General features: G+C 35.7%; 1 protein-coding gene across 1 annotated transcript; it reads right to left on the reverse strand.

The window, feature by feature from the left end:
* Positions 1–241: 241 nt before the first annotated feature.
* LOC145576941 (uncharacterized) lies at positions 242–8,541 on the reverse strand. The gene is made up of 8 exons (XM_081634640.1): positions 8,393–8,541; positions 7,721–8,186; positions 5,949–6,321; positions 2,621–4,116; positions 2,340–2,453; positions 2,001–2,152; positions 1,191–1,312; positions 242–449 (listed from the first exon to the last, which is right to left on the reverse strand). The coding sequence occupies exons 2-7, from the start codon at positions 8,147–8,149 to the stop codon at positions 1,264–1,266; spliced, it is 2,613 nt and encodes an 870-aa protein (XP_081490766.1). The 5' UTR covers positions 8,150–8,186; positions 8,393–8,541; the 3' UTR covers positions 242–449; positions 1,191–1,263.
* Between the last annotated feature and the right edge of the window lie 5,454 nt (positions 8,542–13,995).

The following is a 13,995-nucleotide window of genomic DNA, read 5'->3' on the forward strand; positions in this document are numbered from 1 at the left end:
TCGCGTTTATAATTATTTTCCGAATATGGATCTTAAATACAGTCAGAATTTGACTAATACTTCGAATGAATAACGTACGTATCCAGTATTCACCCATGCTATTCACAAAAAAGATCAGCTTCAATGACAATCAAAGGAACAAAACACATTAACAGCAACAAAACCAAAAACGAGTGAGTCAATCATATGGCCAGAAAATGATCATGTACTTACTGGAAGATCCAAACTTAACTCACAAATATAAAGAAAAAAAAAAGGCTTAGGATATTATTATTCATCAAATGCTTGGGCACCCGAAATTTAAGGGCAAACCCTGAACAAATTTAATCTAGAGAGGGCAGTGAAAGAAATGTTATACAGCACAAATTACCGCAGGAATGCTACATATTGTACAAAAGAGGAGAAAAAGACTACCCTATAGGCTGAGAACTTCATCCGCAATAATTTACCTGGAGATGAGAGGAAAGTATTATGAGAAAGACTTACATAACTCGACAAAATAAATACTGAGTATTTGAAACAAGAACAGATAGATTTTGCTAACCTCATTCGCTAATTTCTATACTATGTCATGTGTATTCTAACCTTAAAAAAAACCCTAATTTCATACAGGAATTTCCAGGATTTTTTTAGTATTCTCAGAATGTCTGACTGATGAACAGATTTGCAGTATTCCCATGACATAACCAGCAATTAACATTAATACAATCAAATAAGCTCTAAATTTATGGAGCACTGACTTTTTATGGCTTCTCGTGTTGGTTAAAGCAACTAGTCCATGCCTCATGCTGATTGTCTTCTTATAACCAATTGACAAAAGCAATCACTTCAGACACTCAGAAACTACCTAAACCACATCACCCAGAGTCCCAGACTGTAATATTTTGCAAATTTACAACTACGCTTAGATGCTACATCCAAAAGCATGATGCACACTCTCAGTTATGTTCCTTTTTCCATGTTCATCATAGTGAAACTTACAATGTTATTGAATTTAAATTATTCTTAAGGAAATGAAAATTATACAAGTTCTTTTATTTGGAACAATAGATTCTTTTATTTATATATATATATAACTGTAATTAATAAAATTCAGTCTCCCCCACCCCCCCAAACAGACAAAGCCTATCCAATCTCTAAAAACAATCAAATACAACTTCATTCAAAAGAAAACCATTACAAGGTATTACCTGAAGACATATGAGCTGTATGCCACGAAAGGTTCTGAAAGCATCATCAAGTACAACATTAATCAACATCCAATCAGCTAGCGTTGGGGCAAAAAGCCCGTCTCGTCTCATCATAGAACCAACTGCAAGGCATTGGCACATAATTACAAATGTAACTTCAAAAATACAAGAAAAAATTATTCCAATCAACATTCCTTTTTTTTTTTTTTAAGGGGGGGGGGGGGGGGGGGGGGGGGGGGGGTGGGGTGTGTGGGGGTTAGGGACTTCAGTTGGAAGGAACCACTAGTTACACTGCTTTGGTACTTTTATCCACTTGTTTATCAGCTCCACAAATTCTTTGTATCTTTCTTGTCCTTCTGCATAGCATTTCTTTCTTACTAATTCGTCTTGGGGATATGTACGACACAGGATAAAACTATTATGGCACAGATAAATGTATACATTACGTAATCCATGTACTTCATTGGTAGATGTCTCATATGATGAAAACAAACATATCTATGCTCATAATTATTAGGAAAACCTGAATGCCTACAACCAGGAAACACTACCTAACATGTTTTATTTAAATTCAATACAAGTAACAGCATCAGTTAACTGATGCATGTTTGCACCAGAAAAAAGTTAGGTCGTACAAAGTCAGTTACGACGAACCTTGGTTGACATCTAGAAGAAGAAAAAAAGGTACCCCGTTACGACAACCTTGTACAAAATCTCTCTTTCTCAACAGACAAATCACACACATCCAATAATTTCAATATTGCCACAAATTTAACATTTACAGCCATAAATAACTAAACACACACATACTTGCGTATAAAAACTGGCTGCTTCTGGTCATTCATTGGAGAGCCTTGATCACTTTTTTCAGCCTCTTCTCCAAACTTCCTGAATGGAAGGACTTCACATGGGCCTTGAACTAAACCCGCCAGCACCTTGCTATCATGAGTAGACTCATAGACCTACCAGAAACAAACATGGCAAATCCACCGTCATAATCCAAATTTCATACTTGCAAAGTTGCAATGGCCAACATCATTCTAGATGTTGTATAATTATATATCAGACTTTACTATGACCTTTATAAAGTCAAAAGGAGAAAATGATAACAAATTTTCTATATAAAATATGTTTTTAAAAAAAAAGTACCTCATTGTTTTGAGGAGCACCCGGGCGGCCAACCTCCTCTGGCAAGTCATCAGGAAAGTAACACCTATGGGCAACAAGCCATTTCGAACCAGTTTGAATATCCTCCCACATGTCCTGAATCATAATAAAAACATCATTATACGGCCAAAACATGATTTAACAAAAATAGGTGTATGAAAATTATGGATCAAATATAACCTTATATTTTAAAAGTTGAGTAAAAATAGCTTTCTACACAAGAAGCTAAATGGCATCAAGATGTTGATGTGGATAACATTTACCTGGAGCTTTACAGGTATCAATTTGCCATTTTTAGAACGGAGAAGGACATAAGTCTGCAATTGATATACCATTCCATTGATGCGACAAGACCGAAAAAACTTCTTTTCATCTACGACTCTATCTGCATCACCAACCCAGTCAACTTTATGCAAGCAACTCTCTGAAGTGTCAGTAAACTCCTCAGCAAGGTCACTAATCCTCTCCATCTCAACCAGATTTTTCTGCGCAGCATCTTTTTCATCACTATTATCAATGTTACACTGGGGGGATTCAATTACGCCATTGCTGTCACTGTGTTGATGTAGTGAAATTTCAACACTATCTAACACTTTTTGATCAACATTGTTTTGATTGTTTGATGTTATTAAGTCATCAAGTTTGTTATTTGCTTGAGGTATGGCTGGAAATTTGGGCTGTGCCTCAGACATCAACCTATCTTCAGAAGAAGATATTTCAGATTTCACCTGCAGGGAAGGTTTATCACTAGAAGGTTCATTTGATGTTGATAAAGAGGGATCTACTGCAGTTTCTGTCGTGTTGTTTGAGCAATTTTTTGACCTAGGTTCATCTTCCTTCAAGCCTTTCAATATGCCCTTTCCATCAATCTCACTCCCACGTCGCAGGATTGACTCAGACGATGGTTCAACAACTTTAATAGCCTTAGAGTGCGTTTTAGAATCTTGGCTTCCATTTGTCGTTGCATTTGGCTGATTCACCTGAGTGTGGGGTTTAAAATCTTGGATTCTGTCTATCATTGCATTTGGTTGGTTCATCTGAGAGTGTGTTTTAGAATCTTGAAATCTGTCAATAACTGCATTTGGCTGATTCACCTTCTCATCCAAGGATCCCGCCTTCCTCTCAGAAGGCAATTGAACTCCAGTTGTGCTTGAAAGGACTTTTGGTACATTCATATTTCTGGTAACACGGCCATATTTAGGAGGAAACGGTTTCCCATGGCTCATTGTCAAGCACCTAGGACAATGCCATTCTCCTCTAGGAATGCTTTTTGCATTGTGTGATTGAAGACATCCCATATGGAAACCCTTCTCACAAGCATCACAAACCACCATATTTTCAACCTCGTTGATAGCCAGCTTGCAGAACTGACATAATAATGTCCTGTTCATATAATCCCTTGAAGGAGGAGTCCACACAGAACGTGGAGGAGGTTTTGGGTTCAGAAACTTCTGCACTATCCTAGACACCTCAAGGTGGTGATTGACAGCAGGAGTATGAACAAATGGCATACCCTGAACTGGGTGATGCATAGTAGGCAGAGCTCCAGGAACTGAGTGACTGACGATGACCCCTGGCATGTGACCAACAGCTGATTGTGATGTCACTTGTGGACCACTTAAACTGACATGAATGTCAGATCTTGCAGGCAGTTGAGCTGGTACCACATTCTTTGTTCCAACATTAACCTGCATTGGAGGTTGAGGTCGCAGGTGTACAGGAGTAGTCCTCACCATATGTTGATTAGTTGCAGAGCTCACTGAGATATAGAAAGTATATATGTATAAGTTTGCAGCTATTCAACAACCTCTACATGTATTAAGGTACTAAAATGACTACAATAGATTGAAGTTCACATAATCAAGTTCACATAATCTGCTCAAAAAAAAAAAAATAGTTCACATAATCTATAACTGTGACATATGAACAATTATACAATTAAATGAGAATGCTGGAAATAACAAATAGAAAAATATCACCATGAATCAAATGATATCTAGAGCATTGTTGCAAACTAACAAGGTAAGCTTTAGCAGCAAAGTAAAAGGCACAAAGTAGTGTATGCATAATCATTATAACATGAGAAAATCAAAATATGAGGTTTGAAGAGAGAAAAAGTGAGGTTTCAAAAATAAACAACATGAATAGTGATCTTCCCAATTGAAGCCTAAGGAAGCCAAAAATCCATTTATAAAGTGGCAAAACCATAGATAAATCAACAAAAATGTCCAATCAACATGGCATCCTAGTAATTATATCAACAATCTATATTTAACAAAAAGTTGTTGATTAATTTATAGTTTTGCCATTTGATGTGATAAACTCGTATTTTCTCAGGAAGCCTCTTTGCTAAGTCAATCCCTGTTACAGGAAGAAACCCACTTCAGTGCTTTGTTTCTAGCACTATTATTGTGTCAAAAACTTACAAAACCTTTCTAAGAAATGAAGCACCTTGTAAACTATAGTTCATCATATGTGTACATATCAGGTACCAGAACAACCAGCAGCTGCACAGGATTTCAGGTTACTTTGGTAGGTGATACTACTTAAGACCTTATTTCTACAAAGGTAAAAAAAAGAAAAGAAAAAGGACCTATATTCTCTACATGGATATTAATAGTATGTATTAAAAAAATACTTTCTTAATCAGCTCTTTCACACGCACACGCACACACGCACACGCATACACACACCCTAAGATAAAAATTTAATACACCTAGATTATTGCGTGTACACTCAGGATGATTATAACACATTGCTGTATAGTGCACGTTCATTAAGTATCAAATAAAGCAATTCTTTGTATCTTACAAACTTGATGTCATTTGTATGAATAATGCCCCTGGCCAATAATATGACTCGTAGTAAAACAAGGGTATATAATGGTGTAAGGCCCATATTATGATACAATGGGCAATCATCCTTTCAATTATTTTCCTAATCAATGTCTAGTAGTATGAAAACAGGTGACTGGTGCTTCAAAAAAAAGAACAATTATTCATTTATTTCTCGTGGTTAGTGAATTTTGATCAGTTATTAGGACTCAGTAATATCTCAGTAACCTTTAAATTCAGTAATTGTTAAGGCACTAAATGAAAACTGATAACCACTGTATGATACATTCAGTAAAACAAAAGAACCCAAAAATTCAGTAAAACAGACACATTCAAACCATTACACTGTATGATACATCTCAATAACAATGTGCAATTGTCCTTACAACTGATCAAAACTCACTAACCACAAGACAACCTTCAAAAACCCACAATTACTGAATATGTCATAATTATTAAGATTATACATCTGTAAAAGGCAACTAAATGAAATCTGATGCCACAATAGAAAATAATTTATTACACCTATAGTTTCAGCAACTAATGATTAATATTATGCATTTTTATAGAAATGTAAACAGCCAATAAAAAAAATTAAAAAAAAAAATTAAAGCATTTAGAACAAGTCAATAGCAGCAGTATGACTAGGCAACTAGCTCATCATGCAATCATGACTCAACACAGCTAACAAAGAAGGAAAAGGGTATAAATACAATCGAACTTAATCAGAATAGATGGGCAACGGCAAATAACAAACCTGGAACATGAGGCAAAGATTGCCCATTCGGTCTGACGTCAGGTCTTATGTGAGCTCTATCAAGTCTAGGAGGCATCACAGACGTCGGATCCCTTCCCATATTATTTGGAACTGAAGAAACAACTGGAGGGCGAGCTTCAGTGCCAGAAGGGTGTTTCCGCACGGGCATAGAAGCTGCAGAAGAAACACTAGCAACAGTAGTAGGAGGTTGAAAAGCTCCTGTGGACACAGGCACATGACCCACTTTATCAGAAGGGAACCCACGGACAGAGGAAGTTGGTCCACGATTCTCACCAACAGCTCCAGTAGCAGTTTGCACTCTCTGAGATGAAAATGTAGAAGGCTGTGCAGCAAACGCCTTGGATTCTTCCATCTACAATATATATCAATCAAAGGAACAGAAAGTAGTCAGATCAGGGATAATAGGTCTGCAACTTTGCATGCATGACAGATTTAACTATCCTCACTGAGCTATCTCAAAGAACATAGCATTAGCAATAAAAATAAACAATATAAACAGAATAGAACTATCATGTCATGCAATTCCAAATGATATTTACCAGCACAGCCTACTACACAACATGAGCAAAAAGACAGTTGCATTCTTATCATGAACTGAATAAAAAATCCTACTCCTTCATAATCTAATACTAAAACCAAAACCGTAGTATTTTTCATAGACCACACAAAAAGCCAAACAAAACTGTCAATGATTATTTTTCCTATCAAAAACAGCACATGCTACTCAGAAGTATAATGTCAAACAAACATGCAAAGCTAATAGCAACCACAGATTGACACTCAGCAAGATTGATTTTTCATATTAAAGCTTTAATGAAAAGTTCTAGACTCCAGTGACCGAGCAGACCCAAACAGACAAGTAAATACCTCTACATTTAACGCCGAATAGCTCTCAGGCTGGCCTCAGTAGTCAGTACTCAACATAACTAATGGCTCGTTTAGTACGAGGTAATCAAAATGCAACTTAAATTAAGTAACTAAATCTAAATATGCCTGAATATATATGTTTTCACAAGTTTGGGGTAAAGAGTTAAGAGTATGGTTTCTCATATTACTGAATATATCATCAAGTATATAGACTAGACATAACCTAGTCAATCTCGGTGATTAGGAAACAATCATAACACCTTGCCTCCCCAGAAGATAATCCTAAAATAAGTAAATATCCTAGAGATATCCTAATTAACCCAATATCAATATGAAAAAGGCAATATATCACACAAATATATTTTCCTGTATTGAGTATATTTCATCTCTCTAACAAGTACAATGAATCAATATCTCTAAAACCTCATGTTTTAATGGACAATAAATGTCACAGTTATGTCAAACAAAGGTCAAAGTGGTGTGTGTGAATAATGCATAAGTCAAACAAGGGCATTTAATTTGATACGGATGGAGTAATAAACAGATGCAACAATAACAATAAGTTATGTGTGGCATTGCCATTGCCAAGTAAATTAGCATAAAGAATGTAAATTTACACACAAATGTACTAATAAAACACCCTATCGAGCAAACACGAAATTCATCAAATTTAAACCTAATGCTTTAATCAAAGCTTTAGTCACATAGATTTTAAATGATCAACATTGTCTTCCTCTAACCTTTAAATCAAACAAGTAGCACCCTTCTTTCTCAGATTCAGCATAAATGTACAGCATTAATTCAATTGCAAACTTAAATAAATATAAAAACAAAACCATCAAAACTCAAATTAATAAAATAGTAGTGATGAACAAAAACCTCACCCTGCGCTTACTAAGAGCAATCTTATCCGAAATCGAGATCTTCGGAGGGCGAAACCCTACATTACGATCCTTCAATCGATTAAGCCCTAAATCTTCAATCACAGAACCAAAAGCTTCGGCAGGAAGAATATCTTTAGGAGCCAATTCCTCACACATAGACACAACCTTACCCCTAGCTTCCGCCATCATCGCCTTCTCCGCAACCGTCGGATCTCTTCCAGCTCTCATCCTTCCTAAAGCAGATAACACAAGCACAATTTCCGCCACTCTCTTCATCTCCACAACCTCCTTCTTCCTCCTCTTCGCCGTCACCACCTCACCACCACCGCCACATCCGCCGCCGTCAATCGCAACCTCGACCTCCATCGCTCGCTTCACACCACCTCCGCCGCCGCCGATGTCGCCGGAAATCGGCAAACAATCATCCATAAGACAAAGAAAGCGCGAGAAACAAAGGTCGAAGTACCTGCAATGGAGAAAAAAACAAGCAAAGAGAGAGATTAGCCGCCATTGAAGGAAGAGGAGAGAGAAAGTGAGAGGTGAGGAAACCCTAGAGAGAGAAAGTGAGAGGAAGGAGGAGAGAGAAAGAGAGGGAAAAACTCAAAAAAGAGGAAGAAGAAAGACGTTAATAAAATTGAGAAATTAAAATAAAAAATCGAGCAAAAACGAAACCTTTTTTTGGCGGGTAAAATTGATAATATGAGAGGAATTTGTAGTACTAGTATAATTGTCTGGAAAAATTGAAGGAGAGATTGGTAGTAGTATTCGATTACTGAACCAAAAACGAAGAAGAGAGAGAAAAAAGGCAGGTGAGTTGAAAACTGATGAGAGAGAAACTTAATTTAGGGGTTTTTTTATTTTTATATTTATTTATTGATTTATTTCTTCGGACTTTGTTTTATTTCTCTTGGGTTTTAGTTTGAGTTGGATTGTGTTTCTTGCAAGCCCATCTTTGAAAGGCTGGCCTCTTTTATACAGAGTCGTAATTTTTTTTTTTTTTTTTTTTTTTTTTATTGTTTTTGTGTGTGTGTGTGGGGGCCTGTCTAGTAATTAGCTGATAGCTGATTGTATTTAGGGGTGAGCAAAAACTGTGAGTACCCGGTATTGAAACTGGAACCGGTTAGGACCCGGCGGGTCCGGACCCGGACCCGGTTGTACCGGTTCCAATTCCGGGTCCAAAATATAGGACCCGGTTAGATCCGGTTCCAATTCCGGGTCCTAAAAATTTGGACCCGGTACCCACCGGGTACCCGGTTATACCAGTTCCAATACCGGGTACCCGGTCTTGGAACCAATATAACCGGGTACCCGGTCTTGGAACTGGACATTTTAGAGCTAATTTGCTGAATAGTTCAAATACTTGTATCTTTTTTTAGAGCCCAAATCAAAATAAGCCCAACATACTAATGTACTCATATTCTTTCTCACTTCACTAACCCTAAAATCTCACAGCCTCCACTTTGAATCACATACTCTCTCACCTCAACAGAGAAAACACCCCTTCACTGGTCACCCCTCCATCACGACGGCTCCGTTCTTGCTCTCACGGTCTCACACTCTCACCACTCGGATTGAAGCTCTCAGATCTCACAGCTTTTGCTCATATTGTTAAAGGTTCTTCTCCTCTCAAGCTCTTTTTGTTATTTTACTCGCAAATTATTTGAGTTTCGCATGTTTATGATAATTGATTAATTGTACTATTTTTTTAGATTAAAAATTTGTGTTTTTTTTTTTTTTTGTAAATATGTATACCGTAAATTTGTCAATTTGTAGTTAGTTTTCTACTTGCTAGTTTGAGTAAGTGCAACGAATAAGCGTGTAAATGAGTAAATGACAGTGATCTAAGGCAGAAAGTTTGATGTTTGATTAGCTTACCAACTTGTAAACGATAAACTACTTTAATTATGTTGCTGCTTTAGTCCCATTTGCTAAACTACTTCTATATATACTACCAAAGTACCAATACAACATAGAAATGGCAATAAGGCCTTAATTACTATCGGTAATACTTTAATTATGTTGCTGCTTTAGTCCCTTGTAAATATGGCTTGTTATTGTTGTTGTTCTGATGTTGCTGCTGCTTCTGACCTTCTGTCGTCTGCTGTAAGTCAGGACAGTGGTCGGAGGTGGTGGTGAGTGCATTGCAGTAAGGAGCAAAATAGAATTTAATTATGAAAATGAATTTGATTAATAATGTATACTCTACTTAAGAAGCTAGTAGTAAACTAGTAATGGCCGAACCTACTTGCTAGAATGTACACATTATTACTCTCCTATTTATTTATATATCAATGTATAATTTTAATTTTATTTCAGATTAGTGATGGATCATGAACGTCATGAACCTATGGATGATGAAAGTGATGCCGGTGTTGGGAATGCAACCAGCGAACCAACCACAGTTGGCGATAAGAGGAAGTCTGAGTTTTGGAGCCATTTTTGGGACATTAGAGATCCGAAAACCAAAAAAATAATCAAGATTAGATGCAAATATTGTGACAAAATTTTAACAGGTAACACTAATAATGGAACTTCATCATTAAAGAAGCATCTTAAGTCATGTCCAAAGTACCCTACAAATATTGACAATAAGCAAAAACTCATTTCTATGTTTAAAGCTTCTCCATCTGATTCTACTGTGATGTCTAATTGGGAGTTTGATCAAGATGCATGTAGACTTGCTTTAGCAAAAATGGTTATTGTTGATGAACAACCATTTTCTATAGTTGAGCGTGAAGGATTTAGATATTTTTGTCATGTTGCTGTTCCTCAATTTCATATACCTTCACGGTTCACTGTTGCAAGAGATGTGAAAAATCTATTTGTTTGTGAAAGTGAGAAGTTGAAGAATACACTTAAATGTTTAAAATCAAGAGTATCTTTAACAACTGATTGCTGGACTTCTATTCAAAATTTTAACTATCTTTGTTTGACTGTTCACTTCATAGATGATAATTGGAAGTTGCAAAAAAGGATTTTGAATTTTCAATTAATGGATAGTCATAAAGGTAAGGAGATTGGAAAAGTTGTTGAAGCATGCATTCTTAAATGGGGAATTGAGGATCGATTGTTGTCTTTAACGGTTGATAATGCAAGTTCAAATGATGTGGCAATTGGTTATTTGAAAGCTAATTTTCTTGATAAACTTGTTTTGGAGGGTTCATTTTTTCATATGAGATGTGCTTGTCATGTGTTGAATTTGATTGTGAAAGATGGTTTATCTTCGGTAAAAAACTCGATTGCTAATATTCGTAGTGCTGTTAGATATGTGAGGAGCTCTCCTTCTAGAGCAAAATTGTTTGCACACTCTGCTATGCTTGTGAAAGTTTCTTGTAAAAGCTCGGTATGTCTTGATGTGTCAACTAGATGGAATTCTACATATCTCATGCTTGAAACCGCTTTGAAATTTGAAAAAGCTTTTAATAGATTTAAGGAAGATGACCCGGATTTTAGTAAGGAACTTAAGGATGGAGTTCCAACAAAAGAGGATTGGGGAAATGCTAAAGTTTTGGCTTTGTGTTTAAAGCAATTTTATGAGTCTACAAAGAAGATGTCGGGAAGTTTGTATGTCACTTTAAACATGCATTTTCATGAGATTTTGGGTGTATTGAATTCTTTGTTAGAATGGGAAAACTCTTCAAATATAGATATTCGTGTTATGGGTAAGCTAATGAGGGACAAGTTTGATAAGTATTATGGAGATCTTACTAAGACAAATGTCATGATGTTAGTTGCGGTTGTTTTAGATCCTCGATATAAGCTTAGGTTTGTGAAGTACTCTTTTAAAAAGCTTTTTCCTCGTGACTTTGTTAAGGTGGATGTTATGTGTGACGATTTGTATGACATTCTTAGAAAGTTGTTTGACTATTATGATGCAATTCTTGCCTCTTCTCTCAAGAATGTTGTTCATGATTTTAATCATTCTAGTATGAATGTTAATGGTCAAGAAAGCTCAATAGCACCAAATAATGAGCAAATGAAAAAGTTTTATGATGAGTTTGATGAGGAAGACGGTGGAGGAGGGGTTATTGAAAAAAGTGAGTTGGATAACTATCTTGAAGAAGTTAGGGAGAAAAGGGTTGATGGGGATATGTTTGATATTTTGCAATGGTGGAAGGAAAAAAGTGACAAATACAAGGTGTTAGCAACAATAGCTAAGGACATTTTAGCTATTCAAGTTTCTACCGTTTCTAGTGAGTCCGCATTTAGTACATCCGGCCGAGTACTCGATCAATTTCGTAGTAGTTTGGGGCCAAAGACGGTGGAAGCTTTAGTTTGTGCTCAAGATTGGCTAAGAGCTTCTAATATTTGTGTGGATATTGAGCGCTTTTTAGAGGATGTCGAGAAGTATGAAGAAGGTAGTACTACTATTTATCATCTATTATCTATTTTTATATTTTATTTCTCTTGCTAAGTTTATTACTTAAATTATCTTGTTTACGATTTTTCAGAATTGGGTGATAGTGGAATCCCACAAGTTAATGACATTGTTGGAAATAATTGATGTGGTAATATTCATTTTTATATTTTATTTCTCAAATTTTGGTTGTGATTTAATATATATACTCTAATGATTTAATATTTTAATATATGTGCTTTTTGTTTACAGGAAATTTGTGAAGTGTGTGCTTCATGTTTGGAATCAAGAGATCTCACCTTGTAATAAAGTAGGATGTTTTTATGTTGTTTGTGGACTTTACGTCAGTTTGTTGTAAACTTGAAATTTTGATGATGTTTGTATGGACTTTGTGGAACTTTATTAACAAGACATTATTATTTTATTAATTATGTTTAGGAACTTTGAAAATAAAACTTTTAATTTATACTTTGTAATTGGCTATAAAGCCTTTTTTCAATTTTTATTTTTTTTCTAAGTTTGGAGATTACAGGAAGCAATGCAAGCTATAGACACTAGACAGTAGACAAGACAAGTTCAAATAGCAAGTTAAAATTTTAGTAAAATAGTAAGTAAAACAAGAAAAAAGAAATTGGGTACCCGGATTTGGAACTGGTACCCACCGGTTCCAATACCGGGTCCAAAATTTGAGGACCCGGTATAACCAGTTCCAAGTATACAGGACCCGGTACAACCAGTTCCAAGACCGGGTCCGTCGAAATCAACCGGGTACCCGGTTGTGCTCACCCCTAATTGTATTAACTGGTTTGACTAGCTGATTGTGTAAAAATGTTTAGTAAATAGATGTTAATTGTTAGCTGTTTTAGTGTATTTAAGAGAAAAAAAGCTAATTGTACAATAAGCTAATTTTAAAAAGCTCTTATAATGAGCTTTTTCTAAAAGTGCTTTTTGAGCCCAAAAAGCTCTTTTAATAAGCTATTTACCAAACATCCAAATTAGCTTTTTTAATTAGTCAACATCTAATTGGACAAAATAAGCTAAAAGCTCTTTACCAAACACACCTTTCTCTCACCCCGATTCACCCTTTAGGCTAATCCGGATTTGGGGTTCAGTTATGGATGATAAACCGAGAATAACTTCTCAATTATAACTAGATATCTCTTTAGATTTCTGCTATCTTTATTTGTTTAATGATTGTTTTTTATTTGTTATTATTATTAATATTTTTTTTATGACATTCATTAGGAAATTTTGACAATTACCACCTTCTATTATGTCCATTTTAGCAATTACCACTTTCTACTTTTTTTTAAAAAAAGTTACCACCTTCTATTTTGTAAAACATCAAAAACTCCCACCTTCTTGCCTCCCAACTGCCTAATGACGTCAGCTAGGCCCCACTCTTTACCTTCCCTACCAATTTCCCTCCCATTTCTCATTCCTAACTCGATTTTCATCTCCCCTTTCACTTTTTTTCCCTCAAAGAAATCAGAAACACTTCAATTCACTCCTCCAAACCAAAATTCACAAACAATATTTGGTGTTGCTGCAACATGACAACGATTCCACGAAGAAAGGTATGTTGTTCATCTTAATTTAGGGGGTTTCAATTGATTTTAGGGTTTTTGATTTTCAATTTGGGGATTAAATCAATGTAGTTGAAATTAGGGTTTTGCAATTCAAATTAGGGGTTAGAGTATTCAATTGGTGAACTAATTAACAACAATTTGTGAATATAATACCACATTACACAAATTTGTATGCAATTAAAGTGTAACGATTTCTAGGATTTGACAAATTCACTGTTTAAAAGTCAAATTACCTTGCTTTTTTTTACTCCCTTTTGCTGATTCCAACAACCAAATTCCTCCTAGCTTGGTCCTCCCTTCAGCGCTGTCGTTTTCCACCCAATTATACT

This window comes from Chenopodium album, chromosome 13 (genome assembly GCF_948465745.1).
Source record: "Chenopodium album chromosome 13, dcCheAlbu1.1, whole genome shotgun sequence".
Lineage (NCBI taxonomy): Eukaryota > Viridiplantae > Streptophyta > Magnoliopsida > Caryophyllales > Amaranthaceae > Chenopodium > Chenopodium album.